Here is an 18,061-nt window from a genome sequence, read left to right on the forward strand (position 1 = left end):
GAGCCAGTTCCTTTTCAGCGTATAGGAAAAGCAGGAGATAGTGCTCTCGAGTATTGCCTGCTTTCGATGACCGGTGTGCCGCCTAGAAAACAAGGGTTGCAAAACGAGTCTTTGCGTGTTCACTTGTCGGTCTGATATATTGATCAGCGGCAAGTCTTATTCTCCTCAGAATCTGAGGAGCTGCCTCCACCAAAAGGTTTTCGAGTCACTGGGTGTGTGATCCCATTACAGATGGAAGAAGCTCGGCATGAAACGATATGGACCATAAAGTGAGAGATGGGGAAGATTAGTTTTTCAGGAACGATTAAGCTCATGGTCGCACATGGCACAACATTGGCCAGAAAGTCTCGGATGTGGTCGTCGTCTTTGTCGTCGTCCTCACTGCTTCTATATATCCTGTAGCAAGCAGCCCAAACAAAGAGTAATTTCGCAGTTCAGTGCGATGCGCTGAGACTGTGGTCATGTAAAGTATCCATGTGATGATGTCTTGATCGACATCGGCTTCATAGTGCCGTGCTGTTGGAGCGGCGACAAGTCTGCCTCACAAGTAAGCACCCTTTGCTCGAGCATTCAGATTGTTTGGATGCGAGGGGGCGCTCGCATCCGTCTGAACCGTCTGAAAGCCACATGCAGGAACCACGCGTCCGCCCTCGGCGACGGTTAACAAGGAGCCCGTTGAAAGGAAAAGGAAGACTGATCAAGGAGACGGTGACAAGGAAAAAAGGCCGGCCGCGGTTCCCGCGACTGCTGGAGCCCGTCCGTCCGACAGTAGTAGATGTATGTCATAGTGGAGGACTGGAGGTGGTGATGGGGCAGCGAGGTGGTTTCGTTTACATAACCGCGGAATCCCATGATCATGGCACGAGAAGGGGAGGGACATGTTGATAGATAGCGGTCAAAAAGATGTGTCACTCGCCACGGAGAAACCGTTGAGTAATGAGCACAACTGCTTGGCCACTCCAAAAGTAGATTTTTAGGAAATTTCGGTTGGTAGGATGTAGGCGAGTGGATAGAGAAAAAAATAAAATAAAAAAATAAAAAAACAATATTGTACAGACGACAAGAAAATGGAGTGTCGAAGAAGGACAAACGCAGAGCATGTCTTAAGCCGTGGTTTTCCGCGTCTCTTACAACCCGGGCGACGAAAACAAAGAAGAGGACGGTTTTGGGCGCCTATATGTAAAATGCGGTATATGCGGCCAAATACTCGGAGCCGCGACGAAGTATAGACCTACCATACGGCGAGCTCGTTCCACGCGCGGCATGACGTCACGGCAAAAGAGGCACGTGTGGTCGCAAAGTTCCCCATTAGGCAAGTCTTGGAGGTTGCAGAGCAAAGCGCCGGGTGTCAGTATTACGTGAACCCTTGTCGGGGCGATAGAGGCAGTCGGTCGGTCAGTCAGTCAGTCAGTCGCACAGAGATGCCGGCGGGGCAGAGATTGGAGTAGGTCCAGCCAGTGAGTGGCGGGCTGAAGATGCAGATACAGTGCCAGCATGTTTGGTTGAGGGCGAGCCCCTGTTGCCATGGCTTCGATGGGCCGTGCGGTGGTTGTGGGAGATGGAGCCAAAGAAGTGGCTTGTTTCTTGGTGACGCCACGGGAGCGGGCAGTCTATGAAGTTCTGAAAGCAAAGCAGAGCAGAGCAATCAGAGGCGAGAAGGAGATGCGGTCAAGAGGCCGCAGAGAGGACTGGAGGGACGAGTGTGGGTGGTCGCGTGGGCAGGCGGGCGCAATCGGAAGGAGGGAAGGAAGGATCCCCACGCTACAGTCACAGATTCAATTGCACTTGTCGCCTTATCAGTCGCCCTCTGTTCAGCCTCGCATGTCCAGTCCTTTGGCAATAAATCATGTGTGGATAGGTTATCTATTGTGTACTATGTTGCTGGACCCTAGTTCGTTCGCTCGCTCGCGGTGGCTGTCTCTGTCATCCGACGCTTCAAGCCACTTGCTTCCCGTCGTTCCCTGCCTTAAGATAATTGATTGTTGCTGTCTCTCGCCTCACGTCCTCCCCTCCTATCTACTCTCCTACCTACCGGCCTGCCCAACACATCCCACCCATAATGGAAGAGAACCCTTGGTCGACGCATCCAGGCCTGCCTCAGTATTGTGCCCCCGAGACCGACTTCCTTCTCCGCCTGTCGTCGACGTTTCACACCTGCGTCCCCACCAACCTCGCTCTCTTCTCCACCCTCCTCGGCACTCTCAGTATTGTTTCCTGGCTCTTTGCACAGCTCCCGCAAATATGGAAAAACCATCAGCTGAAGAGCACCTCGGGCCTGAGCATATTCTTCTTGAGCGAGTGGCTGCTGGGTGACCTGTCCAACCTGTTGGGCTGCATCTTCACCGACCAGGCTCTGTGGCAGGTCATCGTTGCGAGCTACTACTGCTTCGTCGACTGCTGCCTCGTCGGCCAGTGGATTTGGTACGAGCACCTCCAGCATGGCCGGCCCCTGCTGCGACCGTGGTCGAGACACGGCCGCCGCTTCGACAAGGACGGCGACCTGCCCGACATCATCGACGGCATGTCGGTGACGAGCGTCGACACTCAGCCCGCCAACGACCCCAAGGCCACTGAGCCCAAGGACGTCCTGCGCTCGCCGCGTTACCCCTCGTCCCCCTCCAAAGAGGCCGCGCGGAGCCCCCGTGTCGGCACCCCGACAAACCGCACCATCACGCGCCTTGGCACCTCGGGCTCTTCCTCCCCTGCATCTTCACCGCGTACAGTCCTCTACATTTCTCTTCTCCTCGCAGTCGTCGCCCGCGCCTCTCCGCTCCACGGCCCTAGCCCTGCCCTTGGCCTTGTCGACGCTGCCGCCGCCCCCCCTGGCGAAACCGCCACACAAATTGCTGGTCGTCTTCTCTCTTGGCTCAGTACCCTCATGTATCTGGGCAGCCGGATGCCACAGCTATACAAGAACTGGAAGCGCCAGAGCACCGAGGGTCTCTCCCCTACCCTTTTCCTCGCCGCCTTCATGGGCAACTTGTTCTACAGCTCCTCCATTGTTGCCAATCCCTGCGCCTGGTATTCGTTTCCGCCAAACGGCGGCCGCGGTTGGGTCGGCTCCAGAGGCAGTGACCGCGTCGAGTGGGTTGGGCGCGCGACGCCCTTTTTCCTCGGCGCGGCGGGCGTCTTGATCATGGATGCGGCTGTCGGCGTGCAATTCTGGCTCTATGGGGAGGGCACGGAGAGAACCGTCGTGGTTCCGGACGAGGGCGGCGCCAAGTGGCGCTGGCGGAAGCTGAGCGGATGGATGAGAGGCTGGATCCCCGCTCCACGCGACATGACTCCCCCTAGACGCGAAGAGAGACAAAGGCTGCTGGGCGACGGCGTCGACTCTGGCATTGCGAGAGAGGACTACGGCGGCGTTTGAACGACTGACGTCACTCGCTTATGGGACCCCTTGATCGCATTGCGTTGCGTTGCCGTTTTTGATTCATCATTGCGGGGTGCGAAGCGATTCCCCTAGATTTTTGATTTGATGGTTAGTGATTGGCATTCTTCCGGCGCTTGGGCTTGGTCTTTGGTTCTTTCTATTTTGAGCTTCTTTGCATCATCCGTCTTTGTTGGTGTTTGGCGCGCGCATTTGCGGACTTGGGACACGCGTGCTCATTGGGAGCGTGTGGTACCGCATCTCGGTTCAATTGTGATGATGGCGGCCAAGACGTATTGGACTGTAGATTCGCTGGTTGAACTGGCTGGTTGAATGAGGATAGACGTTGAATTTGACGAATCGACCTGCGTTTCTGCTCTTTTCATTTTCTTTCCAGTCAGCGCTGCTAGCCCCAGATTGGCAGGCGCGTTTCTGCACGCCTGCAACTGCGCTGAGTCTTCTTTGTCTGGCTGCAATGCGTGTCCTTTCTTTCTTTCTAGTCGTTGTCTTGCGTGATCCAACCCCTTTTCCATGCCTCCAGTCTATCAGACAGGGGGTCATATTCAAGGACAGACGGCATACTGACACCCACGGTGCCGGCATGAATATGACAGACATGACAGGAAATGCGTTGCCGGCTTGCCGCGCGTTGACCGTCAATCCGAACCTGTTCAAACATTCAATAGATGCGCCAAGGCAGATTAATGAGCACACAGTCTTCGGTCACGGCAGTCAGGGGCTACCTCCTCGTCTGCCGCCGTGGTGTCTCGTTGCTTCAGCCAGGGTATGGCCGTGATTCCAGGAGGCGGCAATGCTTCCCCCAAGAGCCTCTCCAACAAAGTCCAAGGTGCTCCGGATTCGTCGCCCAATACCGGACCGTTCCGTTGGTTTCGAGATGGTAGAAGTTGGGGGAGAACGAGACCCGAAGTATCGCCTCCTTGCAGGCGTCATGTCCACTGCCGGGCATTCAAGAACCGAGCCGTGAAAGCATCTCGCTGACACTAGCCACATTGGAGATATCCAGCTGCAGAGGCCAACATGGTTCCACATCGCGCCATCCAGACTCCAATCGTAGGCACATGTTGGCTCCTGTGGCCAAGCTGAGACGCAACATATCGATAGGCAAAGGCTGACGAGAATCTGTCCAGAGACGCAAGACTGTGGTTCTCCTGCCAGGAATAAAGCTGGCGAGGGCGAAATTCGCGCAGCGCCAATTATGACGATACATATGTGGCCGCAGCTAAGAGAGCATGTACATTTCCCTCGTTGGATAGAGGATCGTGCAGAGGCGGTGCTTCCACGGCATGTGGGCTCCCGAGCTGCGCCGTTGTGGCTGAATGTTCTCCATTAACAACGCAACACACCAGGGCGTTGGAAGATTCCACCGTGAGGTTGATCGTCACCTTTGACTTAGCGTGGCTTCTATAAAACTTGCCCCGGCGCCTTACTCTTGTTCATCTTGATCCCATCACTTTCTCCTCACTCCAACAGCCCAACATGTCTTTTATAAACAAGCTCACAAACAAGTTCGAGGGGATGATGAAGGATAAGGACGAAGGTGAGCTGCCTGCCCCGCCATTCTGCTCTTTGAGTCAACACTGACGCTTGCTACAGGAAGCCAGTCCCGTGGATATGACGGCGGCTACGGAGCACCTCCTCCACAGCAGTACGGCGGCGGATACGGCCAACCGCAGTACAGCCAGCCTCCTCAGCACTACCAGTCTCCTCCTCCAGACCAGGGCTACGGCCGTCCTCCTCCTCCTCCTCCTCCTCCTCCTGAGCAGTACAGAGCTTCTCCTGGAGGTTCCGGTTACGGATATCCCCCGCCAGGCCCCGACTACAGATCACCTCCGCCTCCGGCCTCGGGATACGCTCCTCCGCCCTCTGGCTACGCTCCCCCAGGCCCGCCTCCGCCGCCATCCCACGACCCCCCGCCTCTGGCTTACGGCTGGTACTCGCACTGGGACAGCACGCGCAACAGGGCCTACTATGCCGAGCCAGCCACGGGCCGTGTCCAGTGGGAGCAGCCTCCGTTTGGTGCGCCGGCTGAGCGTGGCCCGCCCGGCGGCGAGTTCTACAACCAGTACGGTGGCGCCATGCCGCCGGTAGGCTACGGCCAAGGCAGCGGCTACGACGGACCCCACGGCCAGCGCGCCGAGCAGTACTACGGCGACGTGGAAAAGAAGGAGAATAAGGAAGGCCACTCGACGGGAGCCATGGTGGGCGCGGCGGCCGCGGGTGTGGTCGGTGGAGCGGCGCTGGGAGCCCTCGTCAGTAAGTCTTGTCCCGCCGTTTTCCTAAACCTCAATGTTCTGGACACGAGAAGCTGACGCAATGTGATTTTTGTAGCACACGAACTCGAGGAAGACGACTCAGGTTCTTCGCACCACTCCGATTCTGACCACGAGCGTCCCCCGCCGCCGCCCGAGGACTACTACGAGCCAGAGCCAGAGGATGATGGTGGCTTCTTTGACTAAGTGGAAGGTTGGGGAGCGATGCGGAGGATAGTGCTCGCGATACCACGGCGAAAATGGGTCTGGACAACATCGTTGGCGCACGGGCGCATATGTAGAAGCCAACAGGAATGAAATGGGATTTTGACCAGTGTCTACATTTCCGAACGCGGCCGTCGGATTTCTACCGGAGCTGTGAAGAGGGCGGGTCCTGACACGTCGGGTTGGAGAATGGGTGGGGTGTCGACGTGGCGGATGGAATGGGTCGGAGAGGACGACGACGCATTGGAGACGTGGAGAAGGCGGAGGACAAGGCAGGATGGAAGCAATTGTGATGTTGTAGATGGATTATTCGATTGCAGGGGCAGATCAATGCAGGTGTTGAAGAACAAGGAGTGCAACGGGGATGGCTGCGCATGTGCCCCGCTGACGCCGACCGCTGTTGGGATGCGGCGGACGGCTTCCGCCCATGAATCCTGGGCATTTCTTCTCACTCACATCTCACATCGCCCTCACCAATTCCACTCCCCGCTGGCAATGACGATACGATAACCGAGCACCGCACGCGGTCGCAACGCTCGACCGACCCCCTTACGCTGACCAACCCGCGTTGGCGCGCGAGCCACTCGTGCGCTCATCCGTCTACCTCCTGGACCTCTCCTCCGCACCCAAAGTCCTCCTCTTTCTCTGGTTCATGGGCTCACGGCTTACACCGGCGCATGGCCGTTGACCGACCACCTTTGGTCTCTCCATCATGGCATTCTCTCTCTCGGCCCTCTCCGGCCTGGTCGTGCTCCTCTACCTGTCGACCTTTGTTATATTCGCCCTCGTCCGAGTTGTCACCGGCGTTTCGATACAACGGCTTGGCTGGTACGGCTTGCGACGCATCTCCTTCACACCAAAGGACGGCATTCGCCTGGATATTCGCGGCTTGAGGATATCGTTACACCGGCCAACTTTTGCGCAACCCACCTACGTGAGCGTCGTCGTCGAGGAGCTCAAGCTCACGGTTGATCTCAAGGCGCTGGGAGAGGCAAAAGCCAAGGGCGCACTGGAACCAAGCTCAGAAAATGGATTGGCCAGGGAACTGCAGGAAACAAGCCCGGCGCAAGGCTCAGAGTCGAGCGAGCACCAAGGCCGCAAGAGCGAGGACACAACCAGGACATGGCAAAAGCTCACGGACATCAAGGAGCGCATAAAGAAGCTGCATCGCCAGCTCGACTGGATCCGCATGTTCGATATTGTCGCAACCACCACATCCTTGGTCATCGAGGATGTCGGGTCCGTGCAGATTGCGCAGTTCACGGCGGCCGTCGACACGAGACGGAAGATGGTCGATCGCAGCCGGCTGTTCCAGCACCGCAGGGCCAAGTCGAGCGACCAGAGTCCAGCCGAATGGATCTTTACCGTCCGCAATGTCCTGTTCAGTCCGGAGGGTCAAGAGTCAACCGAGATTCTGGATCACTTCACGTTGAACATTCATGGATTGCTGTACAAGGAGCTGGACGGCCTGCGCGATGCATCGATTGCTCTTAAGCTGGGGCGCCTCCACATTCCCTTTGACGAAATCGAAGGCTGTCTAGATCGCGTAAAGGCCAAGCAAAAGGCCCATCTTCGCAGTGATACTAAATACTCGTTGAATGACCTCGTGGATGAGCTGGACAGGCCAGGCAGCCATGAGCGGGACATTGTGCAAACCGTTTCGGATTCCAAAGAGTTCATTAGCTCGACTCTGAGGGGCATTCAGGAAATTCAGTTCGCTGTTAGCTTCTTTGGTCTCACAAAGCGAATCCGCTCAGGCTCCGAATCTGAGCGCCCTGTCTACCTGAACATGTCAATGAAGGAAGTCGGCTTCGATCTCCTCCGCCTAGATCCTCGCAGCCCCGCGCATCTCATGTACTTTGGTCCTCAGGATGTCGCCCACCAAGCGTTGCTCGCCGCTATTTCTATCTCAGTGGGCATAGACCATGGCCAGGATAATCCAGAGAGGTTGCTTTACATACCAATGGCAACCACGACTCTAAAAACCACGCTCCCTGCAAAGACGATCCAAATAGACAGAGACAGAGACGTTGCCGAACGCAATGCCAATATTCTCTTCGCCAACTTCGTGGTCACTTCTCCTTCTTTTGACCTTGACCCTAAACATTTACCTTTAATCCTAGCGCTCCTCCAAAGCCCGGAAGGCCGCAACCACGGGGGATCCCGCAGCATTCATACGAAGCGCCACATAATATCTCGCCTACTTCCCAAGGCGAATGTCAAATTCTCAATCCACGAGCCAGTCGTTAGGGTTACATTACCTCCAATGGAATCCGGGAAGAAGGACTCTGATGAGTTTGACCTTCTGATATCCACCATGTCCTCTATATCTCTGGATGTCGAAGCCTCTCACTCTGGTGGCGGAGAATTGCATTACGCCGTCTCCTCTAATTTTCGCATCACTGGCCACGAGTTGTACTATCAAACTGCATCTCGCGAGAAGCACAATCTCCTCGTTACGGATGCAGCTGAAGTGAAGCTGCAGCTCGAGGCATTCCCCGAGGTTTCTGTCGTGCTGGCTGGTAATCTCGAGACCTTCAACATCTTCATGGTGCGGCCCGAAATTAGTGAAGGTGTGCGGCAGATTGTTGCTCAGCTACGGACCATGGAGTCTTCCACCACGCAGAAGAGTTCTGACAAGCCAAAGTTCTTGCGAACACTTCCAAAATGGCTCACGCATCTCCAATTTCACGGCTCGGACTTCAACGTCGAAGTTGCTGGTGTCGATCCGGATGTGTCAAAGCACTCGCGCGGTGTCGCGCTGCACTTGGACACCTGGACTGCCGAGTACAAGGCTGACAAGAGTGACGATTCTGACAAGAGACTGTCCAGGAGAAGAGCAACAAGTCGATCGGTACCAACGGAATCCCAACTGAGAGCAGTGTCTCCTTCTTCTCCTCCGTCCTCACCGGCCCCGCGAAAGAGGCATCTGACCGAAAGCGATGGACGGCGACTGGCAATACACATACAGGGTCTTGAGGGGTTCACGATCGAATCATCAGACTCGCGAGAGGAGGAGTCCTTTCTCAGGCTCCCGAACTTCGAGGTTGCCTTCACCACTTCGACGGATATTCAGGGCCCTGTATTTCACATCAACGCTTTTGCTCGGAGCTTGTTTGTCCACTACTCTCTTTACCGACACTTTGCGCTCGGCGTGGCCGCCATGGTTCTCCGGAGAGCCTTTGTCAAGCAACATTCAGACCGCACCTATGTGCCTGCTCCAGCACCCAAACACCAAAGAAGTCTGACCGTCGAGGATGCCGAAAGGGAAGATAGGCTCTACGGGGACCCACGCATTCCAGTCAAGGCCGAGATCGTCACTATCGACTTCAAGGTCGCATTTGTCCAAATCAAGGCCACTGTTCCTGATGATCCTCCTCTTATGCTTCAAATCTACGGTTTCGACGCCGGTCGCCACAGGTGGGCCCCGCCGTTCGCTCGCGCCAAGCTGGCACGTCTTTTTGCCGAGGCACCAGGTCTCAAGAAGACTTGGGCGCGCATGGTTAGCATCAAGAGCTTGAAAGTCGACTTGCGATCGTCGAGAAGAAAATTCGGAAACCAGGTTTCGGAAGAAAAGTCAATCGACATTGGAACTGACGCGGTACGCGTCGCCGTTCCCCACCAACTGGTTGTCCACAAAGTCTTTGACAACGTTACCAACACGGTCAAGACGGTCGAACAGCTCCACCACCGGTTCAAGACGGGTTCGAATGAGTATATTCTCGAAAAGGGACCAGAGGCACCCAAAAAGGTACCAAGGATCTCAATCAGGAGCCAGGCCTTGCTCTTCGAAATCGAGGACAGTAGTTTCGAGTGGAAGCTTGGAACAATCTTCCGACTGGGCTTGCTCGAACAAAGACAACGCATGGCCCGGGAGGATGCATTTGCTCTCAAGGTCAAGAAGCTCAAGGAAGGCGAACGGCGTCGTGGCAACACAAGCAATCGTGCTAGATCTGCACACATGGGCCGCGGCCGTAGCCAGCAACGACCAGGAAGCGAATTCGAGCGACGAAGCAAGAGCTTGACGCGCGGTGATGGGAAAGGCGGCACTGAAGAGCGTGGGCGCAGACGAATGCGGTACGACGTCGAAGGCGCCTCGGAAATGAGCGACAGCACCCGCGTCCACATTGCTCAAGCGCGTGAGAAACTTGACAGGTTGCACGCTCAAAGCTGGAGGAATCGGATAGACCAAGGTCTCAGCTCCACGCACAACGGCGTCAAGGATATCCGCGCCATGTTCTGGGGTCTCGATGACATGCCCGATGGCGTTGAACAGCAGGAGACCATCCTTGCTATCCCACAACGGCCAGCGCTGATGGCCTTCTTGGTCAGCGACCTCCACTTTGTTGTCGACAAGCCAAGTTTCCCCCTGTCGGATTATCCAACGTTCTTGAATCGCATCGGCAAAGGAATGCCAGTGGACATGCAGTACTCGTTGCTCATCCCACTCAGTGTCCAGATCAGCATGGGCGAAGCACGGATGAATCTGCGCGACTACCCTCTGCCATTCCTCCATATACCCGCTATGCGGACTGGGCAGTCAACTCGTCTTCCAAGCTTTTCCCTCAAAACCGACTTTGTCATTGCAGAGGAATTCCGCGACCGCGAATCCAGCAGACAAATCGAGGTTGAAGTCGTCCCTCCAGAGATACTCGAAGATGGCCAAAAGTCAGGTGGTTTCATCGTCAACGTCCGAAAGACCATTGCTCCTGTCAAAACTTACTCGGACATGAGTGTCGACGTCAACACGAGCTTTCCGACGAGAATTACATGGGGCAGCAGTTACCAGCCGGCTATTCAGGACATGATGCAAGTCATAGAAGGTTTCACCAAGGCACCCGTCGATCCGAGTGAAAAGGTGGGATTCTGGGACAAGATTCGACTGAGTTTCCACAGCAAGATCAGGATTGCATGGAAGGGAGATGGAGACGTGCATTTGATCCTCAAAGGCTCTCGCGATCCCTATAAGGTTACTGGGGATGGCGCTGGCTTCGTCATGTGCTGGCGCAACGACGTTCGACTCAACGTGTGTCAAGACGACGATCCGAAGAAGTTCATCACTGTCGACAGTGGGGTTTACGTGCTCGCGATTCCCGACCTGAGCCATTATGCAAGGTCAGTCGATCAAGAAGAGGTGGACAATGAAACCGTCATCAGCAGTTCCAACTTCAAGCACGGTGCATCCTTCCGCAAGACGGTAATGAAGTTGTCCGGCAACGTGAGATGGCTTGTTGGTCTTGTGTTTGAGAAGGCTGGAGACAACGGCAAGAGATCTTTCGACTTTGCTCCACACTACAATGTCATTCTCAGACACCCCGACTACGCAAAGTCTCGCGATGGCAAGGAGTACGACGCCTTCCGCGGCTTCCGCAGTCACCACATCCACATGTCAGTCGCTATCGCTGCGCCGCACGACAGAGATTGGTCTGTTGCAAACACCAAGGCCTCGTCCAACTACAACAGCCTTCACCTTACTCCTCGAGTCTTCAGTCACTTCTTCAGCTGGTGGTCACTGTTCTCCGGTGCCATGCAGCTGCCCGTCCGCCAGGGACCTTTGTGGCCCGGCGTGGACAAGTCTGGCAAGAAGTTTGGAAGGCATCTCGGCACCATCAAATTTGGCCTCTTGCTGTCTCCTCTCTACATGAGTCACATCTACAAGCACAAGGACCCAGACGACTATGGACAAGGTGTGGTATCGGCGACTGGTCTCAAGGTTCGCCTAGACAGCTTCATGCTTGATCTTCACATGCGTAGAGAAGAATTTCGTTCTTCGGCTCAAGGCGCGAACAAGTCGACTACGACCACTGGTATGCGTATCAATCAGGTTCAGTTGGACTTCATGTCTGCTGATATCCGCGCCATCTCAGCGCGCATCACGGGTCCGGAAAACAACGACCTGGAGGAAGAGACTGAAGACACCTTGACTTCCTTCCAGCAAGACGCAACACAGGTCGACTTGTCGAAATTCACGATTCCGGACAACGACCTCTCGTGGGTCGACATGGATGACTTTGTGGAGCTGGATTGGATCCTGCCATCCGAAAACAACCCAGAGACGAAGATCCTGCCATTGGCTTTCGCCCCTCGATTCACTTACTTCCGTCAGACAGACCACCAAGACCACATCTCAGGAGATCCCCACAGGACCAGTATTTTTGGCAACGAACCGACTCACTACTGTGTCATGTCGAAACAAAATGATCCAAGACGTGTCCAATGCGAACTCATTGCAGACCGGCTGAAAAAGGTCCACGAGCAACTAGAGTCAAACAATCGCTCCATTGGCGAACAACAACTTCGTATTCTCCGGTCGACCGAGGAGGACGACCTGGAGCTTGAAGAACGCTTGCGGGTGTACCAGCACCATCACGAGAACCTGCAGCGAAAGCGCGACATCCTCCAGTCCATGTACCACAGCTTGATCGTTCGGCTCGAGCGTGACGAAAACTCTGCCGTTGCTTCTAGCGACGCTGACGACGAATACTACCAGGCGCCGGAGATGTACGACCAGACTGATAAGAACACGAAGAAGCTGGATGCGACGCCTCTGGCAGACTATATCAGCGACTTCAACAACCGCTTCGTCATCCACAACGCCCAAGTCAAATGGAACAATGCTCTGCGAAACATTATCCTCAGATACATCCACCAGGTCAGCCAGCGTCGTGGTTTTGTGTACTACATGTCGCGTCGGGCAGTCAAATTTATCTTGGACATCATCGACGAACAAAGCAAGTCCCGCCAGTCGACAGACGTACCCATCTCAAAGCCACGCACTGCGTCCACGCCAATGTCTCCCAAAGCAGATGATGATTTGGACGTCAACTCGCGCATACAGCAACTGCTCCAGGATGGCCGCAGGTTTGTGGATGCCAACGACCCTGCCGAGTCCGAAACGAACAAGCAACCCTCTGCCGAGAAGCTAAACGACGACATTGCTCAAGAATTTACGGCACAAAACACGTACCATGTCCGCCTCATTGCACCGCAGATTCAGCTGCAGAGCGAGAAGAACTTGAAGTCTGCTGTACTGGTGACAGCCAAGGGCATGCAACTCAAGGTCATTCAGGTCATGGACAGAGACCGCGTCGAAGATGATGTCTCTGGTCTCGTACAGCGGCGCTTTTCGGCTGCTATGGACAGCCTCCAGATATTCGTCACGAGCACCAAAACCTTTTCCACCGAGTACTTGCACATGTACTCGGGCAACAGGTACGGAGCGAGCGTCGGCTCCAGTTGGCCTCCGTGGGTGCCTTTCGAAGTCATGTTCGAGTTTGACACAAACCCGTACGGCTTCTCCAGGGTAGTCCAGAGGACTTCAGCGAGCTTGCGATACGACAAGTACAACACTCTTCGTCTCAAGTACAATGACGACGTCAGCGGCGAGGAAAACAGCCACGCTAACAGCCCCGAAAGCGCGGAGAGCAGGGTCGACCATCTGTGGGTCGAGTTCCCGCACGTTCGCGCTGTTTGCGATTCGATGCAGTACTACGCCATGTATATCATCGTGTTGGACCTCCTTCTCTACAGTGAACCGTTGGAGAAGCAACGCAGCGAGAAGCTGGAAAAGATTATGCTGGCCTCTGACTTCAGCGACCTCAACGGTGCTCCAGAGCTTGTCGTGAGCCTGCAAGAACGCATCCACCAGCTGGAAGAAATCAAGACAAGATTCCAGATCCACGAGCAATACCTCGACCGCGAGGGCTGGAAGAACAGAATCGAGCTGGAGAGAACGCTTGCCGAGAATGAAGAGGAGTTGTTCTTCATGATGAAGGCTATTACCACGTCACAACGCAAAACAGACGACAGAGCCGCCGAAGCGACCCAGCCCATGGGATTGCTTCGCTACCTAATCACTGCAAGCGAGATTGTATGGCATCTTGTCCGCGAAGGCGAAGAAAGCTTGGCCGAGTTCCAGCTGGGCAATGCAAGCTTCGACCGCACAGATAACAGCGACGGCTCCAACCTCAACTGCATGGAAATTGAACGCATTCATGGCCTCAATCTCCTGCCCGAGGCCGTCTATCCCGAAATGATCGCTCCGTACCTTGACGAGAGCCGGAGCTTTTTCGACGGCAGAGACGCAAAGATGCTGCGCATACACTGGTACATGCTTGAGGCGATCGCAGGCATTCCTGTAATGGACCACTTTGAAGTCAATCTCTTCCCCCTCAAGGTCCAGCTTGAGCGCGAAATTGGCAAGAAACTGTTCGAGTACATCTTCCCTGGTGTCGGCAGCAACGCGTTCGAGAATGGAGGGTTCTCGCCTTTCATGGTTAAGCACATTCTGCCTCCACAAGAAGAAGGAATGGAGGTAGAGAATGGCGATGATCAAGTCAAACTTGTTCCAGACTCTCCACAGATTTCGAGAAACTCGTCCCAGCGGGCAAGCATTGACGGATCTGGTCCCGGCTCCTTGGAGCTGCGCCTCCAGCCGACACTTGCGCTGCCTGATCAGAACAGGCCGAAGACTTCGTCAGGCCTGTCCACAAAGAAGGGCAACATTGGGTCGCATTTCGACTTGACGCAATTCAAGATGTTTGACGCGTCGAGTCGCACTGGCACTGGTTTGTTCAGGAATCTCCACACTTCTTCGGGATCTGGACAAAAGGACAATTCGGACACTCTCACAATTTCGAGTGCCCGGCCCTCGAGTCGCCGTTCTTCCGCCACGAAACTCCCTGGCGTGGCCGAAAACGAAAAGTCAGCCAAGCGCGGTTTCGGCATGCACAGATCACCAAGCTCGCAACGCAAGGAAAGGAGCCAGAGCGACGACCTCAACCAAATGATGACGCGCGCCAGCAACTACATGACGTTTGCCTACATCAAGATTCCCAGCATGGTACTCTGCCTTTCGTACAAGGGCAAGGGCAATCGCAATGTGGAAGATGTACACGACCTGGTCTTCCGCATGCCCACTATTGAGTATCGCAACAAGACCTGGAGCAACCTTGACCTGGCACTCGCGCTCAAGAAGGACGTGATCCGCGCTCTCATCAGCCACGCAGGTACCATTCTCAACAACAAGTTCTCGCACCACCGCCCGAACAAAGGCAAAGGCGTTCAACACCTGAAGCAATTGGCCAATCCGTCCATCATGCTCAATACTTCGTCCGAGGTTTCATCGACGCAGGTGTCGGACAGCTCGCGTGCTAGCCCAGAGGACGATACCGAAGCCGAACCGCGCAGGAGCTTTGCCAGCGGGCGGGACTCGGCCGTTAGTCGCGCAGACAGCTACTCGAGCAGCGCGCGGAGTGTGACGGGCACCGCATGGACTGGTGGCGGGCTGAATGCCCACAGATCCGAGGATCCAACCACTTTTGCCGACGAGCTGAGTGTGGTTGATTTTGATGTATGTTGGACCCTTTGCTTCTAGGCCTACCAACATTGCTAATGCTGAACGTAGCGTGACACGGCAAGCATTCGCCACGCCCCCAACACCTTGCACCGCGCCATCACGGCCATGAGCCACCGGTCAAGGGATAGGGATGACGATTCTGAAGAGAGGTGAGCAGCGCAGTGGAATGATTCGTTTTGGTGCCGCATGCTAACGTGGGTACGCAGTAACCGCATGAAGAGCAAGCTGCTCCTAGGCAAAAAGTTTGTCAAGAGCCTTGGACAGCACAAATAATCTTGCCGCCTGTCCGGCAAAACACCAGTCTCGACCGACATCGGACAAACATGTCTCTCCTGAACACATCACATGCCTTTGCAGAGACAAAATGGTACAGCAAAGTACGACTGCTTTCTAATATGGATGAATAATCGCCTTCGTTTTTTTTTTTTTTTTTTTTTTTTTTTTTTTTTTTGAGTTGCAGCATCTCCACGGCGTTTCCTGTCTGGCGGCGGCTCCACTGGTCGGCATGCGTTCATTTCAAAAGATACGGAACAAGGCAACCTTCTTTTCGACTTTTCTCTCTCAATTATAGACTTGCTTCACGGCGAACAGATGGCGAGGTGGCGAAAGTCGACGGAGCCTGGACACAAAGCTAAGCTGAATCGACTGGGGCTGGCTGGGAGCATCATGGAAAGCACAAGGGTGGAAAGGAAGGGTCGGAGGTGTGTATTTTTTCCCTCGCGTATTGCTTTTTTGGTTTTCGGTGGCAGGGTGGCGCGACACGGCGTCGATATAGACACGGACGAACTGGCATTGGGTCCAATTGCGATTCTTGGTAAACGGTCGGTCCTTTCTGTTTCTCTGAATAGGGCAGGGGGGACAGCGTTCCTTTCAGATTCTCTGGAGTGGCGAAATGGATGGGACTCGACAGACGATGACGATCTGGTGTAGATACTTTTGTACGACTATGAGAAAGTCTGTGGGTGGGGGCTGAGCAGCAGCAGCGTCCCTGGTGACGAGCTGCTCGAGCACTTGGAAACGACAGTACAAAAATCACGACCTGATTCGACCCAGCCGGTAGTGGGGAAGTGCAGTTGCTATGTCTTGGTCCGATCTCTGTGACGCTGACCCCACCACGGAAATCGCGCCACAGATCAAGGGAAAAGAAGCAGCAAGGGGTAACAACCGCAGGAGATCCGGGTAAGTTGATTGTTCAAGGGGTGTGCGTTGTGCGAATCAAGGAGGCCTAATTTCGTCGAGCTAACCACATGGGGCAACTTCTAGACAAGCGAATAGGCTAGTTCAACGTCGTCTGAGCACGTCGTTGCATGTGCAGCCTCTACTCGCAATGGGGTTCCAAAGAACGTTGCGGCCGTTGGAAAGTAATGTTGGGACGTCAGTGGATAGTGTTGAGAAGGCAAGTTTTCTTTCTGCCTGCTTTCTGTCAGGGACTTTGACGACGCTGAACGTTCCAGATTTTTAGCATGATTGATGTTTGGGTCTTCGAAGTTTGATCAACCACTCCACCACCAGAAGCTTGTTGTCATCATTATGGCACCATGAGAAATCCATTCAACAAGGGAGATGTCCTACCATGGCGGACTTCTAAGAATGGACGGGATTAGTTTGTCAGTCGAGAGACTTAGTCTTGCATCGTCTCTGGACCATTGGGGAACGATTCCTCTCTGCACCCACCGTAATCACCACCGCCATGATGTAGGATCATCGAGCTCGTCTGAAGCGGCGTGGACCGGCCCAAATCAAAAGGGCAAGGTGAATCTCAATGTGGATTAAAAACATGATCCGAGCCCTGTTCGAAGGGACTCTTCCAAACCCACCCTCAACCTCTGACTGCCGCAGCCACTGACAGTGCTGTGTCCATCACCATGGCTGTCAAAGCTGCCCTCGCCAGCTTCTTGCTGCTGGCCACGGCCGCATGCTCTCCGCATCCTGCAGCCAAATTCAAATCCGCGGTAAAACTCAAGTACCCTCCTGCCTACGGTTTCGACGACTCATTCAACCACCCGCTTGCGTCATTCAACAACTACCCTTGCTACGTTATCGACCGTAAAGACCTGAATGGGATGAACCTTGTACAGCGTCGCACTCGACTCAAGGCCGGTCAAAAACACGAAGCCCTCTTCAAAGGGAAAACCTTGCACAGTGGCGGGTCGTGCCAGTTTTCCATCTCCCCCGACGACCCTCCAAAAATCGACTCCGAGTTCAAAGTTATCACGTCCATCGAGGGCAACTGCCCCGGCGAGATTGACCGCAACTTGGACCCGCAGCCATTCTACATTCCCGCGAACGCTGCCAACGGCAACTACACGCTGGCGTGGACGTGGTTCCCGCACACCACGGGCAGCAAAAAGCCGGAGATGTGGATGGAGTGCGCGGCCGTCGAAATTGTCGGCAGCATGAAGAAGAAAAAGAAGAAGCCCAAGAACGCGGGCAAGGGGTGGCTCAAGAAGCTGCCGACCATGTTCATTGGCAACGTCAACGTCCACAGCTACAACATTGACGAAGAGACCAAGAACGACTTTGAAGCCATGCTCGCTGGCAAGTATGGACCCGAGGGCCGCTGGAACAGGCTCGCTTGCATTACTAAGCCCAATACCGATGTTGCGTTCCCACTTCCGGGTAATAATTTTGTGAACAATGTCGAGACTGGTTACAAGGACACGACCAAGGACATCAAGCGGGAAAACAGGCAACCCACCGGTGAAGACTGCGAGAACGATGAAAGGCCCGTCAAGGGCATGAATAAGGATGGGAGTTTCGGAAAGAGGGACTTGGAAGAGTTTTCTGAAGAGGCTTCTGAAGAGATGTCTGACAACGTCAGTCGGCCTTCCCCCTTCT

General features: G+C 54.8%; 4 protein-coding genes across 4 annotated transcripts; all 4 read left to right on the top strand.

The window, feature by feature from the left end:
* Positions 1 to 1,579: 1,579 nt before the first annotated feature.
* On the top strand, positions 1,580 to 3,503 carry IWZ02DRAFT_70558 (PQ loop repeat protein). The gene has a single exon (XM_066771107.1). It carries the CDS (start codon positions 2,060 to 2,062, stop codon positions 3,368 to 3,370), a length of 1,311 nt encoding a protein of 436 aa, XP_066619729.1. The 5' UTR covers positions 1,580 to 2,059; the 3' UTR covers positions 3,371 to 3,503.
* A 1,147-nt stretch (positions 3,504 to 4,650) lies between these two features.
* IWZ02DRAFT_70496 (uncharacterized protein) lies at positions 4,651 to 5,839 on the top strand. Its single transcript, XM_066771105.1, has 2 exons — positions 4,651 to 4,928; positions 4,985 to 5,839. The coding sequence occupies exons 1-2, from the start codon at positions 4,868 to 4,870 to the stop codon at positions 5,698 to 5,700; spliced, it is 777 nt and encodes a 258-aa protein (XP_066619730.1). The 5' UTR covers positions 4,651 to 4,867; the 3' UTR covers positions 5,701 to 5,839.
* A 486-nt stretch (positions 5,840 to 6,325) lies between these two features.
* On the top strand, positions 6,326 to 15,651 carry IWZ02DRAFT_70683 (mitochondrial protein from FMP27-domain-containing protein). The gene is made up of 3 exons (XM_066771111.1): positions 6,326 to 15,217; positions 15,272 to 15,372; positions 15,430 to 15,651. The coding sequence occupies exons 1-3, from the start codon at positions 6,578 to 6,580 to the stop codon at positions 15,494 to 15,496; spliced, it is 8,808 nt and encodes a 2,935-aa protein (XP_066619731.1). The 5' UTR covers positions 6,326 to 6,577; the 3' UTR covers positions 15,497 to 15,651.
* Positions 15,652 to 17,286: 1,635 nt separating this feature from the next.
* Positions 17,287 to 17,616, top strand: IWZ02DRAFT_383839 (uncharacterized protein; the record flags this gene model as incomplete). The annotated part of the gene is made up of 1 exon (XM_066765298.1): positions 17,287 to 17,616. A coding segment is annotated over one exon (330 nt), but the record flags the coding sequence as incomplete, so codon positions are not given.
* Positions 17,617 to 18,061: the final 445 nt, after the last annotated feature.

Source organism: Phyllosticta citriasiana (assembly GCF_038021145.1).
Source record: "Phyllosticta citriasiana strain CBS 120426 chromosome Unknown IWZ02scaffold_13, whole genome shotgun sequence".
Lineage (NCBI taxonomy): Eukaryota > Fungi > Ascomycota > Dothideomycetes > Botryosphaeriales > Phyllostictaceae > Phyllosticta > Phyllosticta citriasiana.